This window comes from Carcharhinus amblyrhynchos, chromosome 6, assembly GCF_965287045.1.
Source record: "Carcharhinus amblyrhynchos chromosome 6, sCarAmb.v2.hapA, whole genome shotgun sequence".
Taxonomy (NCBI): domain Eukaryota; kingdom Metazoa; phylum Chordata; class Chondrichthyes; order Carcharhiniformes; family Carcharhinidae; genus Carcharhinus; species Carcharhinus amblyrhynchos.
In genome coordinates this window covers 53,931,889-53,957,265 of record NC_137329.1, presented here as the reverse complement: position 1 = coordinate 53,957,265, position 25,377 = coordinate 53,931,889, and the positions used below count along the sequence as shown (strand labels likewise).

Sequence of the window (25,377 nt, the reverse complement as noted above, 5' to 3'; positions counted from 1 at the left end):
TCTCCTCCTCCTCTGCCCCTGCTGCCACCATAATGGCCAGCTCCAGACTGAGTAAATCGTGATCCATCTGCACAGTGGGGTTTGGAAAGAGCGTTGAATGAGGGATTATTATCATTGGCTGCATAGACCCAGCACCAGCCCAATCCTTCACTTGGGCCAGCATCCTGGCTTGTGGAAGCTGGCAACCCCACACAATCCATGGTGCCATGCATGACCCGATTAGGGTTGTGTGAGATTCCCATCATGACAAATGCTGGCACAGATTATGCAGGTCAGGGTGTAGACATGGGCAATGCACACCCTTGAGTCATTGCTATGTGTGCAACTGCAGCATCTGTTACAGGCATGTGTTACGTGTCACTGTCACAGGGCAGAGAGAGACTGCAAATCAGCTGAAAGTCCAGCCAACAATGAATTGAAGGAGCACAGAGATCTTCCAAGTTATAGAACTGAAGGAGGTAAAGGAGACATGGAATAGGTGGGGGCATAGAGGGATTTGAAAACTAGAATGACAATTTCAAAATTGAAGCAAATTGAAACCAGCCCAGGTACACTGAAGGTCAGCAAGCATTGTGGTGATGGTGAATGGGACCTGCTGCAAGTTAGGATACTAGATATAATTAATTTCCAGGACATGGGAGCTAAAAGATAGGAGCACATTCATAGTGTTCCTTTAGTGAAACATAATTAGATCTAGACCAAATAGATAAAGCAGAACCGTAGTAGCACCATTAAAATTGAAACATATTGTCTGGCAGACTATTACCACATTTGGAATTTACCTACCACATGATAAATCTAGTGGAGATGTTGGAAAGCCCCACGGATAAAATAGAAATAATTATCCCATTACAAACATTGTCAACATTTTACTTGTTAAACTTCAACAGCATCCTCCAAATGCACAATCTACAAGGACAAAGACAGAATGAAAACAACATTGCCTCTAAGTTACACACTATCCTGGCTTTGATCAAGTCTCATCTTCATACTGAGGATACCACCCATCATGCTGTGCTAAATGGAATAGATGCAGAACAAATCTAGCAGCTCAAAACATGAGGAGCTGTAGTCCTCATGCAGTAGAATTGTATTTGAGAATCACAGACCAGCATATTCCACACTAGTATTACCCTCAAGCCAATGAATATAGGAGAGCATACTAGGAGCAATTTCACCAGTTGGTAGTTTTGTTTTAGGTATGCCTACCTAAAACAGAACATACCTAAAACAAAACTACCAACTGGTGAAATTGCAACACAGATGTTCTAAATAGCAGAAATGGCATGCTGAAGTCAAAGCTAAGTGATCCCACAAGCAATGGATCAGATCAAAGCTCTTTAGCCCTGCCCATCCAGTTATGAAGGATCGTGGACAAATGAAGGACTAAGTGAGGAAATTCCATCCCCATCCTCAATGTTTGGAGAATCCAGCTTGTCAGTGCAAATTATGTCTGAAATGCTTGAAAATTTCTTCATTCAGAAGTGCGGAGTGAATGATCCATCTTGGTCTCCTCCCAAAGTGCCCAGCATCACAGATGCCAGTCTTCAGTCAATATGGACTCCATGTGCTATCAAGGTGGACCTGTTGGACATCAAAGACCAGGATGTCACTAACATCCCAGCTATGACTGCTAGCAGCTCCAGAACAAGCCATGCCCCTAGCCAACTGTTCCAGCAAAGCATCTGCCATCAACCTGACACTGTGGAACAGTGGTCAGGTGTACCTCACCCACAAAAGCAAGACAATGCTGCTCTTACTCAACACAAAGGAAGGTAGCTATAGTTGTTGTTGTTGAAGGCCAATCCTCTCAGCCCCAGGTCAAATGCCAGGCAATCACCATCTCCAACAAGAGGGAATCCAACTAGTCTGGCACACCTGGTGGGACTTTGTCACACTTAAAATAAAAACTTAGGGATCTTCCTGCCTTCACCCCTCACAAAGTCTCATCCATGCCATTTCATGTTGCTATGCCAGGCTATGCTTCCCCACACCCTATGGTTGCTATGTCCACTATACCAAGTGATGGCACATCACCTACATGCCCATGGTGCTTCATGCCACACTATGCCCCTCCACCCAATCTCCATGGCCTCTCATACCCCTTGTGCCAAATTATGGCATTTCCATGGCTGCTGAACTACTACTATACAACGTATAGAACCAATAAGCCCGATGATGACTGTGGGATGGGTAAAACAATTTTAAAAAGTCATTAATTTATTATTTTCTTCTCTTTTAAACTCATTTCACTATAGACAATACAAGTGTTATCATTTAAAGGATCAATATTAGAAACTCACAGGCCCTTGAAACCACTAAACATTGTGTAAGCAAACATTGGGACATTGAAGACAGACTTCAGAGCGCTAATTGAACAACGTCAGCAGTGTGTATCATCTACAAGATGCACTGGAGAAACTCACCAAAGTTCCTCAGGCAGCACCTGCCGAACATGGCCACTACCATCCAGAAGGACAAGGACAGCAGATTCCAGGTACACCACCACGTGTAGGTTCCCCTCCAAGCCACTCACCATCCTGACTTGGAAATATATTGCCATTCCTTCACTGTCACTGGGTCAAAATCCTGGAGCTCCCTTCCTACAGCACTGTGGGTGTACCTACACCTCAGGGGCTGAAGTGGTTCAAGAAGGCAGCTCATCACCACCTACTGAAGGGCAACAGGGGATGAGCAATAAACGTTCACCTTGCCCACATCCCTTAAGTGAATTTTTAAAAAGCTCTTAGTAAAGAAATGTTTTGAGGCTCAGCTGACTCAACAGCTTGGTGGTGTAGTGGTTAGCACTGCTGCTTTCAGTGCCGGGGACCCACATTCAATTCCAGTCTCTGGTCACTACCTCTATGGAGTTTGCACTTTCTCTCCATGTCTGTGTGGGTTTCCTCACACAAAAATGTGCGAATTAGGTTGATTGGCTATGCTAAATTGACCCCAGTGTCAAGGGATTAGCAGGGTAAGTGTGGGTTACAGGAATAGGGCCTGGATGAGATTGTGATCAGTACAGGCTCTATGGACCAAATGGCTTCCTTCTGTACGGTGGGGATTTTATGAATACTGGGTGCCTGTACTCTCAGCCAAACAACTTTTATTGAATGAGATGCATCCCTGGCGTGAGTATGGGGATGGGGGTATGGTGGATGAAATGCCATAAGGAGGACCTTGAAACTTAACAGTCACTTCATGTCGACTAGTGTCCACAACTCCTTTGATGGAGACTCTTTAAAAACATTGAGCAGACATGAAAATTGCCAACATGCCCATCTGTGCATTGGAGCAAGCTAGGTCGGGACATGACATGAAGCAGCTGGCACCCTTTTAAGGCACTTCTGAAAATCAGATAGTCTGGGAATAAGATTAGGGATCTTGGAATCCAGACCTATCCACCATTTTTAGACTCTGAAATTTCAATCTTCTATCGCTGTTCCTTCAGTGTCACAGGGCTTGATTTTACCATCAAATTGCACCCATTTTTGGATGTGAAAACTTGGTAAAGTCAGGCATGAGGCAAGTAGCATGATCCGTGATCAACTTTATGTCTGTTCCTTTACCAGGGGCCTAAAATGGCCACCGACGGGACCATGCCCAAAACAGATGCGACATCAATTTAAATGCATTTGCTCAATAATACTTAATGGGCTGCACCCTTAACTTACTAGCACTTCCCCCTTTATCCCCGTGTTCGCTGGTCCAGATTTGGCGTGAAACAGACATGGTCTTCAAAGGTCCGATTCGGCCACTCCAGCTTCTGAGGAGGTAAGTTCATAGGTTCTGGCAGCTCTCTAACTCAGATTGGTGTTTTGGATGGGTGGGGGGGGGGCGTGGTGGTGGTGGTGGTAAGGGGCAGCAGGTGGGAGGCATATCAGATGGCTCTCTGGGAGGTGGGGTGGTCTGCTGCCACTCTGTGTGCGATCGGTGGGGGGGCCTGCCACTCTGCGTGTGATCGTTCTGGGTGGTGGGGGATAAGGGGGTCAGTTATGTTGTTGGGGTGGGACAATATCTGTGGGGGCCGATGGCATTATCAGGGCCCAGGAGCGATATGGCAGGGGGGCATTTGTCTTTTTTTTAAATTGCATATGCGCGGTTGAAAGCTCTGATTGGAGCTGCAGTGTTTTGGGTGTATTAAGCCCCACCCACAGACTTCTGCAGTGCAATTCAGAATCGCTAATATTTTTTCAGGCAGAGCGTATATGCAGCCTGAGAACAGCTGGATCTGAAACACTCCTGGTTTCAGCACTTAGAATCAAAATGGTAAAATCAGGCCCCCTGTCCAAATCTTGGAACTCTTTCTCAAACAGTAATTTGAGAGTACTTGCACCACATGTTATTTGACAATAATAGGTTGGCTTGGCCAGCGACACCCACTTCCCCCTGGACAAATAAAAAGAGGAATTCCAGATAGATTTTAAAAAAAGCTTTTTTTTTTAATTTAAGTTTTTTTGAGCAAGTAATAATGCAAGCATAAAATACAGCTTTATAAAAAGCAAAGGCAGCTAACATTTTACAGTTTATATCCAGACAGCCAAAGTTTCCTTATAAAAATCCACACATTTACAGACAGACAATCTAATTATTCACCCAATTATCTACAGTATTAATACGTTAATATGTTCAAATTCCCGGTTTTCTGATCATAACCTTCTCTCATTCAGACTGAGATTTTCCAGCAACCTCACTGACCAATGAGATGCACATGACCAATTAGGCTTTCTGCTGGTAATTTTTCTTGGTCCTTACAAATCATTTGACTGGTCACAATTACAATAGGCACACTCTGTTCTTCCACTCCACAGCCAGACAATATCTGGCCAGTTAAACTGTAAGCATTTCTCTCGACTGGTCAAATCCTCATTCTCTGGTTTTCCAGTCAGATTCAATCCCCACTCATGTCCATTCCCTTCGGTACTTGGTTCTGGTGTGACCAGACTCTCACCCACTCTTGCATGTAAATTTGTTCTTGGCATCTGCCTGCCAACTTCCCAGTTTCTCATCTGCTCCATCCAGTCGGTCTGTTTGAAATACTGTTAAACTAAAATAGTTACTCTGGGATTACGTCATTCAAGTTCCTGCTGTAATTTGTCAAATACAAAGAAAAATCTAGCAAGTTTACCGTGGACATTTTAGGAGGCAATGGGGAGGAAACATTATTGTATGGACATACATGCAAAGTACAGCACTCACTTTAATTTACTCCTGAAAAGCTTTTTGTTTAAAAAAGCTTTTCAGTGATTTATTTTAGTTGAAAAGGATAACAAATCCAATTATATTTAAAATCCCATTTCCCGAAATGTTATATCTCTAAATATTACCTGTACAATTCTAATCTGACAACCACCACCAAATGTCCTGGCCTTCCGGGAGTTCCTAAACATACATCTTTGCTTCTGTGTCCTTCCATGTGGTTGTACCGTTTCAGCCCCCAATATCTTAAACTCACACTCTGGAATGAATACTCCCTCCTGACGTAATAAATGTATTTACACTGCCCCAAGGATTTGCCTTAAGCCTTCATGACACTAACACATGGACATTTCCAAAACTGGTTTTTTAGCCATTCTAATACTGCTTCATCTCAGTAACCCTAGTTTATCGATTTAATTAGGGGCCAACCCGTACCACTCAATTACTTACAGAGATAAAAGATAGATCAGAAATCTAATAGGTGTGAGGAAGAGAACGTAGTAAATATTTTTGCAAGATTTAAACATTGCATTGTCAAGTGGACAACTGTATAACCAGTGTAACGTACATAAGTTGGGGCACCTTGGAAGCTACGAAGATTTTATACCTCTTCACAAAAAATGGCACTTATTTCAATTAGATTGCTAAACAACTTGACCCATCACTTAAAATGCTTTAGTGCCCGTTAACCCAACTCAGCTTGCTGGATTGAGTGTTTGACTGCCACCAATCAAAACAGGACTTTGAGATTTCACCGAAAAAGTATTAAAATCATTTTTGGTGCACTACTACTTTGAAAATGAACTAAAGTTAAAACCTCAATTTGCTGACACGTTTTGAAGGTCAGCACAGACAAATCTTATTCAGATACTCCAAAAAGGAATAGGCTTGTCATACATACATAAACATTTTGATAAATATATACAAGTTTACACCATCACTGCACCTCGATGCTGCTTGTGGAGATGTTCAGTCCCAATGTACTTATGGTAGATTCAGGCATCGGCGGGCAGGTTTCTGTTGTTAACAGGAGAGCAGTTTGCAATAATTACAAAGGAAAAGGAAATAGATTCTGTTTTACTTTATCCTCTTTTTGGGGAGGCGCATCCAGTAGGATCTACTTCTCTGCTGCTTTGATTGAAGCATGTGGCATCAGATTAGACCTCAGTTGGATATAAAATCATATTTTTGGTAACCTTTCTGCAGAAAGAAAAGAAAATCACACTGAAATCGACAGATTGGAATCTATGAAGGAAGCGCTTTGAATTTTTGAAAACAAAACAAACAAACAACAATGACAACAACTCGCATTAATACAGCTTTTAGGAACATCACAAAGCACTCTGCAATGGCATAATCGGATTAAAATGGACACCTGGCTAAACAGGACATATTTTAAAGGAGGGCCTTTAAAGGAAAAGCAGAGGGGGCTTTAATAATTGAATTTCACAACGTGACAATGGTGGGGTGGATGCACAAGAAGGCAGCATGAGAGCAATGCAGATTTCTGGGCACAGAGGAGGAAGAGAGAGAGAGAGAGACACACACACACAAAAGATGTTGCAAATTAAAATCTGAGGCACTGGGACACCATGAACAAAGGGGGTAATGGCTGAGAGCAACTGGCTACATGAAAGCAAGTAGGCAGTATGATTCTGGATGAAGCAAAAGTTAACGGGAAAGCAGAGGGTGGGAGGGCTAACATTTCAAGACCAGAAGACCAGAATCTGCACTAGAGACTTTGGCCTATTCCTTTGTCTTTGAAGAAGGCTCAGCAATGCGTATACTTCCTGAGGATGCTAAAGAGAGCTAACTTGTCCCCCCAGCTTCTCTCAAACTTCTACCAGTGCACAGACAGCATCTTGTCAAACTCCATTACGGTGTGCACGGCAGTTGCTCCATTTCTAACCGGAAAGCTCTGCAGCAGTTAGTCAAAACTGCCCAACACATCATCGGCATCCAGCTAGGACGTTTATCACAAACACTGTCTGTGGAGATCTCTCACCATTACTAAAATCCCACACATCCCAGCCATAGACCGTTCGCCTTCCTGCCATCTGAGAGATGCTATAGATGCATTTGAGCCCATACGACCAAGCACGGGAACAGCTTCTTCCCCAGAGCTGTCACCCAGCTGAACTCCATCCTTTAACATATTCCCAGGCAATGGGCATTGTGCAATATGTATGTATACACTTGATGACTATTGGCACTATTTTATAATGATTACTTGCATTTGCTTTTTTTCTTTGTATCTTGAAAGTCTGCAAGTTCACTTTTCATTGTTTTTGTATTTGCGGGCTAATAAAGTTGAATTGAATTGAACTGACCATGGCGGACTGTTCACCACACTCTGTTCAACTTGTAGTTCAAAATGACATACTTTTGTGCTGTGCCGCCCTACTGCATATATCAAGAATGTTTAACCGTTTCCAAATTTCAAACAGCAAGTTTTCACATGCAGGATTTCAACAGATTTTTCAGAGCATTTCTATTCTCTTCCCTAGTCCAAATCAGCTCATTAAGGAAGGTGAAACTCTTTCAAAAGAGGCGTTCCAACCAAAATACTGCCAAATTTTAAGCTAAGTTGCAAAAACTTGTTTTGCAGCAAACCTTTTTTTGCTGTTAGTAAAGAATCTGGTAGAAGTTCAGGCTTGTTAGAGGGTGTGAGCTGTAAGGAGAGGCTGGACAAATGGGTGTTGTTTTCTCTGGAGTAGCAGAGGCTGAGGGGAGACCTGGTAGAAGTCTAAAGGGGAAAAGTTCAAAAGGAGATGTGAGGGGCAAGTTTTTTTTTAAAAAGTGGTAGGTGTCTGGAATGTGCTGCCAGGTTTGGTGGTGGGAGCAGATATGATAGAGGCATCTAAGGGGCTTTTAGATAAACACATGAATATGCAAGGAATAGAGAGATCTGTAACAATGGCTGGCAGAAGGGATTCGTTTAATTTGGTGTCATGTTTGGCTCAACATTGTGGGATAAAGGACTTGTTCCTGTGCTGTACTGTTCTATGTTCTACATGCTCACGCAAAGACAAATAAAATGTTAAATTTTCCTAAATTGCAAGGAAGAATAAGAATGATTCAGTGGGGGAGATCTGACCTCGCCAACTCTCAAATTCCCAGGGCGGCATGGTGACAGAGTGGTTAGCACCACTGCCTCACAGTGCCAGGATCCCAGGTTCAATTCTAGCCTCAGGTCTCTGTGTGGAGTTTGCACTTTCTCCCCATGTCTGCATGGGTTTCCTCCAGGTGCCCTTCTTTCCTCCCATAGTCCAAAGATGTGCAGGTTAGGTGCATTGGCCATGCTAAATTGACCTTAGTGTCAGGAGGAATAGCAGCGTAAATGCATGGGGTTACGGGAATAGGGCCAGGGTGAGATTGTGGTCAGTACAGACTCAATGGGCTGAATGGTCTCCTTCCACTGTACAGATCCTATGAAGTCCTATTCTATTTATCTTCCAGAGGGGTAGTAGCGGGGAAGAACAAAACAGCCAAGACTTTCAGTCAGGTGGAGAACACTGGAGAGGTTGTTGCAGGAAATTGGAATAGGCCAGCTGTGTTGAAGGATGCTAGCAAGGCAGGTGCAATATGCCCAATGGTCTTCACCTTCTTTTAGCTGCTAGGTTTCCTGAAGCTCAGAAAACACAGCTGGCCGGAGTTAAATTTGAAATACTGGATAAGTGTGGTGTGTGCATCTTCTTTAGAATATATTTAAGTTGCCCGAGAGACAATTGACAGCATACCCCAAATTTTTAAAAGCAAAAATGAACTGGCTCGGATTAGGATTCATATTTTTAAAAAAAATACTCTAACTCTTCCCTCAACCCAAATAATCTAGTTTGGGTTAAGGAAGAAATCATGTTGCTCAAGGATGAGGGAGTTCAAGATTAATATTTGATAACTATTCAGGACAGTGCAAAAATAAAATGAACTATTTGAGGTGGGGGTTTGAAGCTTTGAAGTTCCTCTGGTGTCTTGGTCAACATTCATATCACAATGAATAAATATCGCAACCATTTAACTAGACATTTGTTCATATGCCGTCTTTAGGAATGTTGAGATGTCCTGTACAACTGGTTTGGTGGTTTAAGCTTTCAGATCTGAAAAAAGGGATCCTACTTTAATCACTGAGACAATCAAAGTAAAGGGATTTAAATATTTAATTGGGAAGGAATATTTGACAGGCATATATAGTTACTGTATTTCCTATTTTAAAGTTGCAGATTATTACTATACAACATACTTTATCTATCTTCATAACAACAGCAATAGGAAAAGCAAACCCCTTCTCACGAACCTCTAGTGGGCAATGGATCCCTGATTGTAGGTCTTCAGTACAACAGTAACTTGTTTGTAGAGGTGGATGGATTTTGGATTAAAAAAGGTTATTGTGGAGGCAAAATGTAGAATTGAGGCTATGGTCAGATCAGTCACGATCATACTGAATGGTGCAGCAGGCTTGAGGGGCAAATGGTCCTGCTCCTTATTTGTATGTTTGTATTTATGTTGATAAGCACTCCTATACTAGAATCCCTACAGTGCAGAAGGCCATTCAGCCCACTGAGTCTGCACCAACCACAATCCAACCGAGGCCTTATTCCCGTAACCCCTCATTCTTACCCCGCTAATCCCCTGATACTAGGGTGAATGTAGCACAGCCAATCAACCTAACCCACATATCTTTGGACTGTTGGAGGAAAGCCACACAGACATGGGGAGTATGCACAAACTCCACACAGTGACCCGAGACCAGAATAGAACTTGGGTCCCTGGCGTTGTAAGGCAGCAGTGCTAACCACTGTGCCACCTTTCAGGTAGTTGACAAAAAGCTTAAATAACAGAACCACTCCCCTGACTCTTCAACGTCACTGAAGTAAAAATGCCTTCAGGCAAAAAGCAAGAGATTGTTTATCCATCAGATAAAATCCAAATATCTGGGAAGGTGGAGGAAGCTAAGTGACCCAGACTTTTTTCATTTTGTATCAGTAAAGAGAGTTCAAAACAAAAAAGGAAGACATTTTTTGGTAGCTGTTCGCTGTATAACCTTGATTATATGGATATCAGCCTGTGGATCAATTGATGTGACAGACTGTTCAAACCCTCTAGAGCATGGAGAAAACTCATACTAAGCTTTTAAAATTAACATCTCCATCTCAAATGAGAGTGGGGCAGTTACATTACGTCAAGTCTAAAAACCTTCAGGAGGCAGTCTAAGGACACAATAGGATTCAGGAGCATGGTTGGAATTCCAAAGTTCTCAGTTTTTAAATTTGCAAACCTTAGTAACTGAACTTCAAGTCTGCAGGCAATTTAGATCTCGAAATTAATTAGAGAAAAGTAGGCTTCAGTTTTGAAATCAAAAGGTTGCACATTCAGAAATATTTAAATGCCCTACTCAAACACTGTGCATGAGGTCTTCTTGGGTTAATGGAATTGGCTGGCAACCTCTAGCTCACCACAGTGAGATATGACAGGGTTTACCTTCCTCCTTTTCTTCCCCAGCCTTTGTGGTGTTGTCTAGCACCCATTCTGTGGGGGAAGATCACATTGTTCACCATTCCAAATGAGCATCTGAGAAATGCACACTTCTTGCTGCATTTCTCAGATGCTCCCTCTTTGCCAGTTATTTTGATAACGTGTGGATTCATAATTTAATAATATCTCTTGAATTATTTAAACAAATATTGCTGCTATTCCTCTTTTTTGCTGTAAGTAAACAGCATTTGAACCAAAATTTATTCTTCCCTCATCCCCATCAATCTTTTCTCCTTTATTCCTCTCACGAGTTGTGCTGGAGTATGAATTGCCACCCTGAGGCTTTGCTTATTTCCATGTCCGTAGCTGAACAGTGAGTGTCATTCGGCTCTTTGAGCTCCAGGGCCTGAGAATTCAAGCCTCATCCTGACATACGTGACACTTGAACATAGAAGCTTCCAACAAGAACAAGATCCGGAACTCCGGCTCAGTTTCTCTTTCCGGCTTGCCATCAAGGCAATCCGTAGCAACAACACCCCCCCACCACCTGCCCCCGCAGCTAATATAATTCATTTTAAGAACATAAGAAATAGGAGCAGGAGTAGGCCATCTAGCCCTTCGAGCCTGCTCCGCCATTCAATAAGATCATGGCTGATCTGTCGTGTCTCAGTTCCACATTCCCGCCCTCTCCCCATAACCCTTAATCCCCTCGCTTATCAAAAACCCATCAACCCGCGTCTTAAAAATATTTAGCGAGGCAGCCTCGACCACCTCAACGGGCAGAGAATTCCAGAGATTCATCACCCTTTGAGTGAAGAAGTTCCTCCTCAACTCCGTTCTAAACCACCCCCCCCTTTATCTTGAGGCTGTGCCCCCTAGTCCTACTGTCCTTTCTGAGCTGGAAGAGTCTCTCCATCTCTATCCTATCCATCCCATTCATCATCTTATGACAGACAGCAGAAGCGATGAGAAAACCCTGAGGCCTGAGTAGTGTGTATGTTTCAGTGTTACATCATTTCCTCACTGAGCCATATCAAGATCCAGAGGAAAGAGTTAATATCTGAATGAACCTTGCTCCTAGACTTGAAATAGCATCTCCCTTATCCAGTAAGAGTATATTGTGTAGAGATTTACATCAGGACAGATGAGCAATAAAAAAGAATAAATCTTTTAGGATGCATCCCCAAGAAGTTGCATACAATGCAGCAAACCTTTCCTCGAAAAGCAGAGAGCTACAAAAGGGCTGCTGAACATTTAAATTTAATACACACATTTATTTTAATTTGCTCAGAGGATCATTGGTGCTAGACCATTATCAGGTTAGTTGGAAGCAATGGCTCTTAAATTTGTACTTCTGGTTACAACAAAGCCTTCCTTCATGTAGTCAGAACTGTAAAACCAAAAGGTGCAATTCAAGACTCTTTCCTGGAAAACAAAGCAGTCGTCTCAAAACCAACACTGCTCTAAAGAAAAGTGCATGACCATCTAAACAATGTTTAAATCGGCCTTTTGGCAAAGGTCAAGCAGCAGATCAGGTGTAATGTCTGTTCTTATCAGTTTGGACCTCGTATGTCTTTCTTGTGGAGACTATGAATTGAATTCAATTTGAATTGATTCGGGAGTAACTAAGGAGATGGATTAAGGGCTACATCTACTCTGTGCATTGGCTTTGCAACTCTGAGAAAATAATTAAACTTTTAAAGTTGCTGTATGAGTACAAGTTAAACAGTAAAATATCACAAGTACTCCACAAGGAAAGAATCAGACAAAAATTGATACCAAGGCAAGGAATGGAATATTAGGAGAAATTACTATAAGCTTCAGCAAAGAGGGAAGTTTTAAGGAGGTTCTTAAAAAAAAGGAAAGAGACGTTGGAGAAGTTTAGATAGGTAGTTAGAGCTCAGACAGTTACAAGACCAATAGTAGTGTAAAGGAGTGGAGAATGCACAAAAGGCCAGGACTGATGGAACAAGGAGTTCCTGGAGGGTTGAAGGAGGGGCCAGATTCAGGCAAAGATATCAGACACTATTGAAAGACATAGAAACAGGACCTGTGAAAAACTGTATCAGTCTCTTTAAGAGTCATGGAAAATTAAAATTCCCCACTAGTGTGCAAAAATATATGACACTAATGCAGAAAGCAAAGATCTAGGCCATGATTCTCCTATCCTGCTGCATTAATTTTTTAGGGCAATGGGCCAGGAGAATCTCGCAGTGGTCTGTTCGCAGGATTTGCATGAGCGTTAGCGTTAGCGTCCTGCTTGCATATCCTAATGCCCAATTTCTGCTCCATGGCAGGGGGACGCATAGACCATTTAAACGGTCATTTTAATATTACTTCAATATCATTAGTGGGCCCGGGATTGAAGTCTCCAGGCCCGCTAGTGTCTTCCACCTCGCCAGAGTGTTTCACTCCAGCAGGGTTTACACTTGCTCCTCACTTTTGGGAAGCTAGCAGCCTGATCCCACTGGAGTGAAGGGAAGAATTTGGTGCCCCCTGGTCACTGGCACCTTGGTAGTGCCAGCCTGGGACCCTGGCACTGCCCAAAGTGCCAATGCCCAGGACATAACAGAGATGGGTGCAGTCAGCCAGCTGGGGGAGCTGGAGATTGCAGCAGGCTGGGGTGGGAGCTAAGCCTGGGAATGGTCAGGGGGCTGGCCCACAAATCGGTGCAGGGCCACTGCGCATGTGCCGATCTCAGCACTGACAAAATCGACACATGTGCCATAGTCTGCTCAGTGCGTATTTGAGCCTCTCCAGCGGGAATAGCCCCCACCCTTTGAAATTTGATGATAATCACACTGGTGGCCTCGGCATTGCATAAGTGTGGGAGATTATTCTCTGAATTCTTACTGAAATAAACAGCGTGAATTACTGCAGTTTTTACCTGAATTCAACACTTAGAACTTTTGGGGCAACTCTGCCTCTGCTGTTAACTTGCTGATTTGTTGCTGTTACCAAATACTTTGGCCAACATGCTGAAGTGACAAAACTAGTAAAACCAGTCTGGGTGTACCTGTTACTTTAATTGCACTGAATACTTACTGATCTGTACTCACGATGCATGGACTTGTAATACCACATATTTCCCAAAAGACTGGAGGCAGCTTTCACAGCTTTCTCAGCTTCGCTGAAAACAAAAAGCAACCAGGCATGAGCAGCACCAAACAAAACCCACTTTTATTCATTCTCGGACTTGTTTTGGAAAAATACACCACTTTTACCATCATGAAAGTTAATATTGGCCAAGCGCTCAAACAAAAATGCTGATTACAGAATATCCTTTCAATCAAATCTCACCTCAGAATCCAGCATCAACAAAACTTCAGTTTATACTTGTCAATCAAGAGTGTGATTCTGGCTACCCAAATTAAGTCAACAAGTAGCTGTATTGGTACATGCAGACAAACTCCTTTCACGTTAAACTAAAAGTAGTGTCCAAGTTTTTTAAATCTTTGTGGGTCATTCAAGTGCAAATAATGGGAAATTTCAACACCTTGAAATTCAGGGAAAGATAACTGGGCTCCGCTTAAATGGGATTCAGAAGCTTAAAGCTGCATATTTTTTGAGCTGCAACAGATCTTGATGATCTGATTTCAAGGTTGATTCACCAGTAAGAAAAATTAAAATATTGTACTGAATTTGGTGTTTTTAATGGTTGCAAGAACATGAGAAATAGGAGCTGGAGTAGGCCACTCGGGGTCCCTTGAGACTGTTCCGCTATTCAACACCATCATGGCTGATCTTCTACCTCAGCTTCACCCTGCCACACTATCCCATACCATGTTCCTCAGCACCCAAAAATCAAATCTTGAATAAACTCAATGACTTGAGTGTTCACAACTCTAGGATACAGAATTCCAAAGATTAAAAAAGCGAAGAAATTTCTCCTCATCTCAGTTTTAAATGGCCAACCCCTTATTCAGAAAGTTTGACCCAATGGTCTAGACTCCCCAACCGGGGGCATTGTCTCTCAGCATCTACCCTGTCAAATGCCTTAAGAATTTCAGATCACCTTCCATTCTTCTAAGCTGAAGGGAATGTATGCCTAGTCTACTCAATCTCGACACCTAGGACAATCCCCTCTTCCCAGAAATGTCCTCTGAGGAAAGCATGTCCTTCCTTGGGTAAGCAGAGCAAAATTGTACTTCAGGTATGGCCTCATCAATACCCTATATAATTGTCACAGGCCTTACTACTCTTCTGTTCCACTCAATTAGGAATGATCTTGTATTCAAAGGTTGTTGGAGGAAGACAGAATGTGGAGGAGTGGAGTGGAGGCCACAATCAGGTCAGCCATGATCATACTGAATGGTGGAGCAGGCTCAAGGGGCCAAATGGCCTACTCCGATCATAATTCCTGTATTTGTATATATTCATCACACTATTACTGCAAATATACTTGACCCACTCACCTATCCCTCCTGTGTTTAACGTTCATGAGTTTTTTTAATCCATTATGATTTACAATTTGTCTGGGAGCTTCACAGGTCTCCACGACCAGATTGTTAAGTATCGAGCAGATGTTGGCAGCCACCTCATTCGATGGTGAACAGGAGTTGCTCTCCGCTGGTAAGTTTTGCAAGAGGGGACCAATGGCTTTGATTGCTATGGAGAGGAAAAGGCATTGTTACAAGTTATTTCTTAAGACTAATTTATAATTGCAATGATGTACCACATTTGTATAGCGCAAGATAGTACTTCTACTGCAAGCATATATCACATTTAAAACACATTGAGGCAGAGAGCTTGCGTGCTTCATTTGCGTTTTTTTTGAAAGTGCAGAGAAAGATTAAAACTAGGTCAGCAATTTTGCAATGATTTTTGATAATAGTTGCTATGAAGAGTCATTTAATGACAGACAATTTTTTTATGACTAAGTGATAACACACTGGTTCATATGAAGATTACTACCTCATAACTGTTTCCTATAGCTAGAGTACTAGCTGCTAGTACTGTGTCTCAGAGTCTCTTTACAACTGATCACACGCACTTTTCCTTTTTTTTCCACTTTTCTCCCTCTCCATTCATTTATTTTCCTGAAGGCATTTGCTTATGCTGGTTCTATAAATAATAAGGGATGTTTTGCCCACATATCTGAAGAGTTAGCCATAATGGACTGTTTACTCATACAGTAACTTGGATTACTGAGCAGTTAAAAAATTCCCTGTGCAATACTGAGTCGGAACAACATCTGATTAGAGAGACAGCATTACAATACAACACAATAGGATTTAACCTTTAACGTTCTTAGAAGTTTCCTTAGCATAGGATCTTCCACATGGGGATCCACCATATTGTGTCTCCAATCAGGAAGAGGTTCAGTTGGCGGACACATCCATCAGATTTCTTTCAGACTGGCTTCCGTGTACCTGGAGAAGCTGTGATAGGTTTCTCCCTCTTCTCCTGCACCCTCCAATTTGATCTCAGCAAACATTCACCATCCTGCTAATGTTCAAACTTGGGAATTCAGGCCAATGCCTTGCATTGCAAAATTGGAGCTATTGGATACATCATCAAATCCTCTTATTGATGCAGACAAACAATGGCTTCCATCAAGGTTATCTGGTTACTTACCAACATCTTCCTTGTTCCTTGCATGGAGTGTAAGATTTCGAAGTAGGCCTGTCAACGACTTTAGTATATTATCATTATTGCTCTTTAGATAGCCCATGAGGGTGTACCATGTTCGGTCTTGGTCCATTGTCAATCGACTCATTACAGAGGCCCACTAAAAAAAAGTAGTACAGATGTAATCAGAGGTTAAGAGCAGAGATCTACATCCATTTGAATCAAGCACAAAGGAATCTCCAGACTCAGAGCGGAATCTTTCTGATCCTGTATTACATAGCTAAGACTTATGGTAAAGGCATAGGGAATGTCATAGTAACTTCTTTGCAGTGTTAATGTAAGCCTTACTTGTGACTAATAAATAAACTTTTAAACAAGCTGTCAGTGTAACTACGAGGAGGAAGTAAAGAGAGCTACAAAGAGAAGGAAAGTCACAGATGGCTCCCAAAGACCTAGCAGTAAGTGAGCCTTCAGTGATACGTTAGACTTAGCCTGGATGCAGGAGCCGAGGGGAGGCAGAGGGATCACAGAGAAGAAAATAGAGCTCTGCATCTTGAGAAAATACAGTAGATAAAGGATGAATGAGCCTTATAAGCTATGTAAAATCTGTACCTGGTATACATGAATGCTCAAATTAGTATTAGTTGAACAAAAAAAGTTATTTTAGAGTAAAAGCAGAGAAAATATTCTCTCTCTCAAACTACATTTTGTAGAAAACTTGCATTTCACACAACAAATGTCAATTTTTTTTGTTTCTTCAAAAGAAACACAAGTAGCCACATGCACTAAACAAAAACATAAGAGGTGGGATTTTCCAATCTCGTCTGAGCCCACCCCTGCTGCAAGCGAGATCTGAGAATTTGGTGTTCTGGACAAAACTCCATTCACTTTCAACAGCACCAGAGAATCCCAACCCCGAATGTGAACGGAAGCTTTCGGCCAAGGGATTACGTACATTCTTTGTCCGGCAGTGTGCATTTATAAGCACAACTTCAGAGAGAGAGAGAGAGGCACACCATTAACTGGTCACTTAAGGGCCTAATTGGGGCAAGGTTGGGCTTTTCATCTGATGCTTTGCCTCTCACAAATGAAAAAAAGTCACGGTGCAGTCAGGGTAGGCGGGAATCCAGAGGGAATCCCACCTCTTCAACGTCACGTTTCCCTGTTGCCACCCCCTGTCCCCAGCCTAAAATCCCACCTGATGGAGCACCACAGGCAATTGTCATGATTCATTTAGAATGGAATATTCCCATCGGCTAGACTCCAATAGATACAACAGCCAACCATAACACTGTACACAAACAGAATTGTTAGATACCCAAGACTCTAGCACAAACAGCAGGTTGTTTTACAAGAGCAACATCAGGCATGCCAAAAAAAATGATATTCATGTATTGTGTTTCAAGCCTCCCTGACTATAGGAGTGGTGCCAGATTATTGGAGGACTGCCAACGTTATACCATTCTTTAAGAAGGGAGGAAAAGATGATCTGAATAATTCCAGGTCAGTTAGCTTGGCTCCAGCTTCGAGCAAATTAGTGAATCATTGCTAAAGGATTGCATAACCCTTTATTTGAGAAATCAAAGCTGACTTTCCTTGATTAAAGGCAGATTGTGTCACACAAACACGATTGTATCTTTTTAGAAGATGTATCCAGTAGCTGGTAAGGGAAGTGGATGCCATCTATAGATTTTAGCAAAGGTTTATGACAAGGTTCCTCTAGGCAGTCTGATCATAAAAAGTGAAAGCCCTTGGGATCCAAGGGAAAGTGGTAAATTGGACCCAAAATGGACTCATTGGTAGGAAGCAAAGGGTAATAACTGAAAATGATTTTTGCAATTGAAAGGCTGATACTAACGGCATTCCAAAGGACTCATTACTTGGTCACCTGTTCTTCGTAGTTTTTATTAATAATTAAAAAGGGGGGCATGATAAAGAAGCTTGTGGATGGTACAAAAGTTGGTCACATGATTGACAGGGAAGAAACAAGCTTCAAACTGCAGCAAGGTACAGGCGGCCTGGTCAGGACTGCAGCAAGGTACAAGCGGCCTGGTCAACTGGGCAGAAAGATGGAAAATGGAATTCAATTTGGAAAAATGTGAGCTACTGCATTTTGGCATATGCAGCAAGACAAGAAAACACAAAAAGAGAGAGGATGTAGAGTACCATGGAGGGACAGAGGGACCTCACAGTATATATTTACAGCTCCTTGAAGATAGGACAACAGGTCGAGAAGGTCATCAAGAAGTCACATGGCATGCTTCCCTTCATCAGTCAAGGCATAGAATACAAGAGCAGGAAGTAATGCTAGAATCGTGTAAAACACAGCTCGAGTACTGCATACACTTCTGGTCACTATACTAAGGGGAAGATGCAAGTGTACTGGAGAGTGTACAAAAGGAAGTTGCCATTCTGGAAAATCTGACCTGATTATGAGAAATTGGATAGACTGGATTCTTCTTGGAAATCAGAAGACTGAAGGGTGACTTAGAAAGATAGAATCATAGAACCCCATAGTGTAGAAAGAGGCCCTTCAGCCCATCGAGTCTGCACCGAACACAATCCCACCCAGGCCCTACCCCCATATTCCTACAAATGATACCCACTAATCCCTCTATCCTATGCATCCCTGGATACTAAGGGGCAATTTCTTAGTATGGCCAATCAACCTAACCTGCACATCTTTGGACTGTGGGAGGAAACCCACACAGACACGAGGAGAACGTGCAAACTCCACACAGACAGTGACTTGAGCTGGGAATCGAACCCAGAACTCTGGAGCTGTGAAGCAGCAGTGCTAACCATCGTGCTACCGTGCCGTAAATTAACTGGTAGAAACATTAGAGGAGAGATGAGGTAATGTTTTTGTCACCAATACAGTGTTAGGGACCAGGAACCAGGAACTCACTGCCTGAAAGGAACATAGGAAACAGAAGGAATCGGCCATTCAGCCCATCGAGACTACTCTGCTATTCAAACACATCATGATTATAATCTACCTCTTACACCATGTTTCCCCCATTACCCCCATACTCGTGATGTTATTAGGAGGCAGAAATTTATTGATTTTGGTCTTGAACATGCTCAATGACTGAGCTTCCAAGCCTTATGAGTCAAGAGGCCCTTCAACCCATTGTGTCTGTGCCAGCCATCAGGACCTATCAATTTTAATCCCATGTTCCAGCACTTGATCCATAGCCTTATATACTATGGTGTTTCAAGTGCTCATTTAAATGCTTCTGAAATGTTGTGAAAATTCTTATCTCTACTATTCTTTTTAAGCAGTGAGTTCCAAGTTCATACCATTGTCTGAATGAAAAAGGTTTTTCCCTCAAATCCACTTCATCTCCTGCTCTCTATCTTAAATCTATGTCCCTTTAAATTTATAATCCAATGACAGGGTTATTGACCTCTGTACAAAGGAGAAAGTTCCTTCCTATCTATGTCCCTTAATTCTGTATACCTTGATTAGGTTCTTCTTTCTGCCTCACTACCCGCGCCCCCACCCCCACCCCCACACCCCACCTCAGCCTTCTTTGCTCCAAGGAAAACAATGCCAGCCTAACAAGCCTCTCTTCATACTCAAAATGCTTCAGCCCAGGCAACATCCTGGGTGGCACAGTGGTTACCACTGTTGCTCAAATAGCCAAGGACCCAGGTTTGATTCCGGCCTTGAGTGACTGTGTGGCGTTTGCATGTTCTCACCGTGTCTGCACAGGTTTCCTTTGTGTTTTCCAGTTTCCTCCCACAATCATAAAGATGTGCAGGTTAGCTGGATTGGCCGTGCTAAATTGCTCCTTAATGTCCAAAGATGTGCAGGCTCAGTGGAGTGGCCATGGTAAATGTGCAGGGTTACAGAGATAGGGCGGAGAGGGCTTGGACATTGGAGAGATGCTCTTTTGGAGAGCAGACACAGACTTGATGGGCCAGATGGCTCTTTTTACACTGTAGGGGATTCTATGGAATCTCTCCTGCACCCTTTCTAATGCAATCACATCGTTCCTATAGTGTGATGACCAAAACTGTACACAATACACTTGCTGTGGCCTAATGAGCGTTTTATGAAAGGTCCCTACACTTATACTCTAAAGGCAACTATCCAATTCTTAACCACCTATCTACTTGTCCTGCTGCCTTCAGGGATCTTGGGATGCAGATCCCAAGATCCTTTTGATCCTCTATACTTCCTAATGTCCTACCCTTCATTGTGTATTCCCTTGCCTTGTTAGTCCTCCCAAAATAAATAATCTCACACTTTGCAGGTTTGAATTCCATTTGCCACTCTTCTGCCTATCAGAACAGCCCATCTTTATCCTTCTGAGGTAGAGATTTCCAAAGGATGGTGAGGGTGGGAATACTAACCATGGTTACTTGGATATCTGTGTGAAATGATGAGACCTGTAGAGTTACAGACCAAGTGCAGGAAGGTGAGATTAGGCTGGGTAGATCTTTATCAGTCAACATAGACGTGATGGGCCGAACAATGTCCTTAACTTTCTATGATTGTATGAGGTTCTAATAAAGCTAAAATGCAGGACTACATGTATGCCCACCAGCAGTTACAACATGTTACAGCAGATTTAAGCAATCCCAGATGCAGCAAATCAGATTAAAGTTTTGGAGCCCTGCCACAGGAATGGTGCTGGACACAGTTTAAACTAACTGGAAGAGGCAGAGGCTCCACAAAATTCTTCATCCCCATTAATGGGAACCTAGCACATTATTGCAAAAGACAAGGTTGGAGTAATTGCAACCATCTTCAGCCAGAGGTGCTGAGATGATGATCCATTTCATCTTCCAAGCTCTCAGCATTTGAGGTTCCAGCCTTCAGCCAATTCGAATCACTCCACATGATATTGAGAAATAGCCATAGGAATAGGTGGCTCTATAAGTAGGTCAGAGGCTGGCAATTTTGCAGTTTACATCTCACTTTCTCACTCTGCAAATTCTAATTACCATCTACAAGGCACAAGTCAGGACTGTAAGGAAATCTCTCCACTTGGATGAGTGAGTGAAGTTTCAACAACACACCATCCATGACAAATGTACCCTGCTTGATCAGAAATCCACTACCTTAAACATTCATTCCTTCCACCATCAGTGCATAATTTTACAAAATGCATGGCACCAACTTGCTCAGGCTCTTTGGGCAGCACCTTTCAAACTCAGTCTCTACCACCTCAAAGAGCAAGAGCAGAAGATGTGCAAGAACACATCACCTCCAAATCATACAGCATCCTCACTTGGAGCTACAATCACTGTTCCTTCCCTGTCACTGGGTCAAAGAACCTGGGACTCCTTTGCCAACATTGTGGGTATGCCTACACCATGAAAACTAAAGCAGTTCAAGAAGATAGCACAATGAGAAGTAGGCAATAAACGCTGGCCATGCCAGTAATGCTCATATCTCACAATTGAAAGTTAGCTGTTAAATGGAACAAAGGAGAACACTCTGGGTGCTACCTTACCCGGAAGTCTCCTGCTGTAATATTTTGTAGTGCCCCCAAGGCAGCTTCAGTGGTCTGCTGATTGGCCTCACTCTTGTCCAAGAGCCGGCTGTACAATTTCACTATAGCTGGGTTCCACAGCCACTCGATTCCTTTAGGATCCTTTGACACTTCTGAAAATATTGCTGAGTCTGTATTGATCTAACAGAACAAGATTACATAGTACACATGTAACAGTGTGCATGTTTAATCTAATACTTAGCCAGAAGGAAATTAATTACATTTTTTACCATAGTAATAAAACTTAGCAAGAATTACATTGAAAAAACCTGCTTCTGTTTATAAATAAAACCAAATGATGATAACTCCCTGCTCATATAAAACTTCATGGGCGAAGATTCTTTTGCCGTGTTATATGTAACAAAATATTTTTGATAGACCTGTTAATGTTTTTTTACACCAGACACCAATGGGGGAAAAAAAAACACTGCCTTCCCCTATCACTACATCCTGTCAGGAGCAGTTACATTTCTGTGGAAAGCATATTGAATTAGCTTTCGTAAAAGATTATACACACAGGGATGGCTTCTGTTGACCTCCAGAATATTGGAAACACCTCACCTCTTTAACTTTCCTGCTCTGAGGAGTGAAACATCCCATAACATCATCTTTCTTCATACTTCTATCATTTCTGCCGGGGCCCTCCAATCGATTCTGATAATATAATGGTATTTCTTCGTAAAGGCGATAGGACAAGTTGCGCAGGATACAGGCTGAATTCTCTACGCTCTATCAAAATGGGAGAAGAAGGAACACAAAATTAAGTAAACTGAGCTGATGTCTGTAGGGGATACACCTTTAAGAAATGTGCCTCCAGACAAATACAACGTACTCTGAAGGGGCGGAAACAATGCTGCCTGTTGTACGGTGAACATCTGTTTTTTCTCAGTACCTCAGCTGGTTATCTATGTTTACAAATGGGAGGGAAAGGTCTTCCCTAACATTATTAGCTCCCTGTCTGAAGACAATCACTGTCTTCTAGAGATAACCGAAACATTCTAGGTCAGCAAGCCATTAGCTGCCTCGCCCATAGCGAGGCATGTCTTTGTGATCGTTACCTTCCACGAAATGGGGTAAGATCTCAGGATTCCGGCATGAAAATTCAACAAGAGAAATGACAAAATCTCACCACATCAGCAGCCAGGTTTCAAATGAATGGGCTCACCCACGAGATAAACTGGAATGAAACTAAATGTCTTCCACTCCAAGCTAAAACTTAGGTTTTTTTCAAGTTTTAAAGTTCATTTATTAATGTCACAGTCTTACGTTAACACTGCAATTAAATTACTATGAAAATCCCCTAGTTGCCACACCTCCAGCACCGGTTTGGGTACACTGAGGGGGAACTTAGCATGGTCAATGCACCTAACCAGCACATCTTTTGGACTGTGGGAGGAAACCGGAGCACCGAAGGAAACCCACAAAGACACAGAGAGAATGTGCAGGTTCTGCACCCAGGCCAGCAATCGAACCTGGGTCCTTGGTGCTGTGAGGCAGCAGTGCTAACCACTGCGCCACCCCCATACTGTATTCTCACTTCTTATTGGTATTCTTCCACTAGCAACTTCCTCAACTTCATTATAAGAGAATGCATCATTTCTCCTTTCAATAGATTTAAAAAAACAACTCGTGACATCACTCATGATGTGGGTATATGCGGAACTCTGTTAACATTACCAACTGTGGTTTCAAGTACAATATGGAGGAATGAAACCCATTTAATTTTTTTAAAACTAAAACCCTCAAGACAAACCCAGATATCTCCCAACATTCTGTATTTTTTTGTCCAGTGTGTCATTGCCAGACTGGAAGAAACAATTTCATTGCGAATCAGATTAAAACAAAGCTTTCTGACAAAGATAATGTTTGCAATTTTGAAAAAAACTGATCAACACAGGATCCATCATGCACCAAGGTTAAAGGATACAGCTATTTAGTTCTCAAATAAATTGGAGCTTATAACATTTGACAGCTAGCATTTTACTCCTTGCCCTACACAGCTAATTGATTTGGGATATATTTCTGAAGAATTCATGGCTACAAATAGATCCTAGAAATTTCACCAAACGTTACAAGTAAAAAACCTAGCTCATAAGAACTGACTTGTACGCTTGCACATTTTTAAAAACATATCTTTTAAATTCCATAACCTGGTTACTGATTGATGAAAAAAATTGGAGACTAGGCCTAGGGATTGCCTCTATCTGGCCAATTAGCCAAAGGATGTATTCCCGAGAACAACTAGCTGTCAATCACATAGCGTTCATTAGATTCTAGATGGTCACAGTGGAAATGAGAATACCACAGATCATGCCAGTGAATGACAAATATACATTCTTCAATGCAATACACAGAAATCCACGCAAGTGCAATGTGTTACATGTTATATATCACAGAATGAAAAAAAGTAATGCACCTCGTCAATGGGGAGGCACTGTAACACTTGGAATGTATTGTACTTATAATTTCTTGTTACATTTTGTTTCCAGGCATGGTATTTAGCCAAAATACCTCTTAGTAACTGTAGGACTAGCATTATAGCCATCCCTTTTTTGCATCACAAAAGGTGCTGATGAACTACGATCCCAATCAAATGAGGCAAAGAACAATGCTGGATATAAGGGATGTCCATAGATTTGCTGCAATCAGCAGTAATAAGGGTCTGACACAACAATGGCAGGGAGTCAAAGTTTAAATGGCAAAGTGGTTTACTGCACAAAAAAAAAGTATTTTCAAAACTGAAAACTTCAAAAATGCATATACTTTATAAAACAAAAACCACAGACATGAGAAATATAGAAACGCTTAAAAGTACAAAAATGGACTGGGGTTATGGTGACACATGGGGGTGCCTTGAAGTTTAGTTGCAAATCAGATACAACCCAAAGATGGATCGTACTCCCCGTTAATGCATTTTTGTGCTAACATAATAGAGACTCCTGACCTTATCAGCTCCATTGTTGTTATCGAGAGAGTGTTGGATAAAGTAAACTAGCGAATCCACTAAGCCTTTACAATCTCGCATTTTCTGACGCGTTTCCTCTTTTGCCGAGCTCAGGTTTCTGTACAAAATATGGAAGGATTATTGTTCACACAGAAGCTAAGACTGAGAAACAGAAAATATTGAGAGGGGAGCACTGAATAAATAACTGTCCCTCGGATGGACATGACTGTCACAGTATTTCCAGGTATCACATGTTCGCTCAGTAACTCATCTTCCTTACTGCAATCCAAAAAACTTCATTCAAAACAGCGAGTCTAATTGGGGCAGGCAAATTATAATTTCCATTTCTCTTTAGCCAGTTGTCAACGGTATTCCCAGCATTGATTGACAAACCGCACATTCCACAGGACCAGCCTGTTCAAGTTTAGTTCCTTAAGTTTATAATTCATCCACTGATTAATTTCACTATTTGCCCACAATCTATCACGTGTTGCAGTCCACCACCAGGCTAAAAATTGTTTAGCTCAGCTACGAAAACTCCTGCAAATATATTTTATTTAAAAAAAAATTGAACGACAATTTTGGCAGTGGGTTGGCGGTCAAGAGATTGATGTCCTCCAGATTCCTGTCTGCTATCATCAAACTTGGTTCCAATAGTCAGGTAACCTTAAATAGTCAGAATAC

General features: G+C 42.1%; 1 protein-coding gene across 2 annotated transcripts in view; it reads right to left on the bottom strand.

Annotated features, from left to right (window-relative positions):
* Positions 1–5,462: 5,462 nt before the first annotated feature.
* The window catches only part of LOC145343930 (plakophilin-3-like), a 61,525-nt gene continuing 41,610 nt past the window's right edge, over positions 5,463–25,377 (bottom strand). For both annotated transcript variants that reach the window (XM_080190472.1, XM_080190471.1), the window contains exons 7-13: positions 24,694–24,811; positions 22,311–22,478; positions 21,711–21,890; positions 16,249–16,402; positions 15,087–15,279; positions 13,717–13,801; positions 5,463–6,399 (exon numbers count right to left, since the gene is read on the bottom strand). In XM_080190472.1, coding sequence (XP_080046598.1) covers positions 6,364–6,399; positions 13,717–13,801; positions 15,087–15,279; positions 16,249–16,402; positions 21,711–21,890; positions 22,311–22,478; positions 24,694–24,811 — 934 coding nt within the window. In that variant the 3' untranslated portion in view covers positions 5,463–6,363. The remainder of the gene's footprint in view (positions 6,400–13,716; positions 13,802–15,086; positions 15,280–16,248; positions 16,403–21,710; positions 21,891–22,310; positions 22,479–24,693; positions 24,812–25,377) is intronic.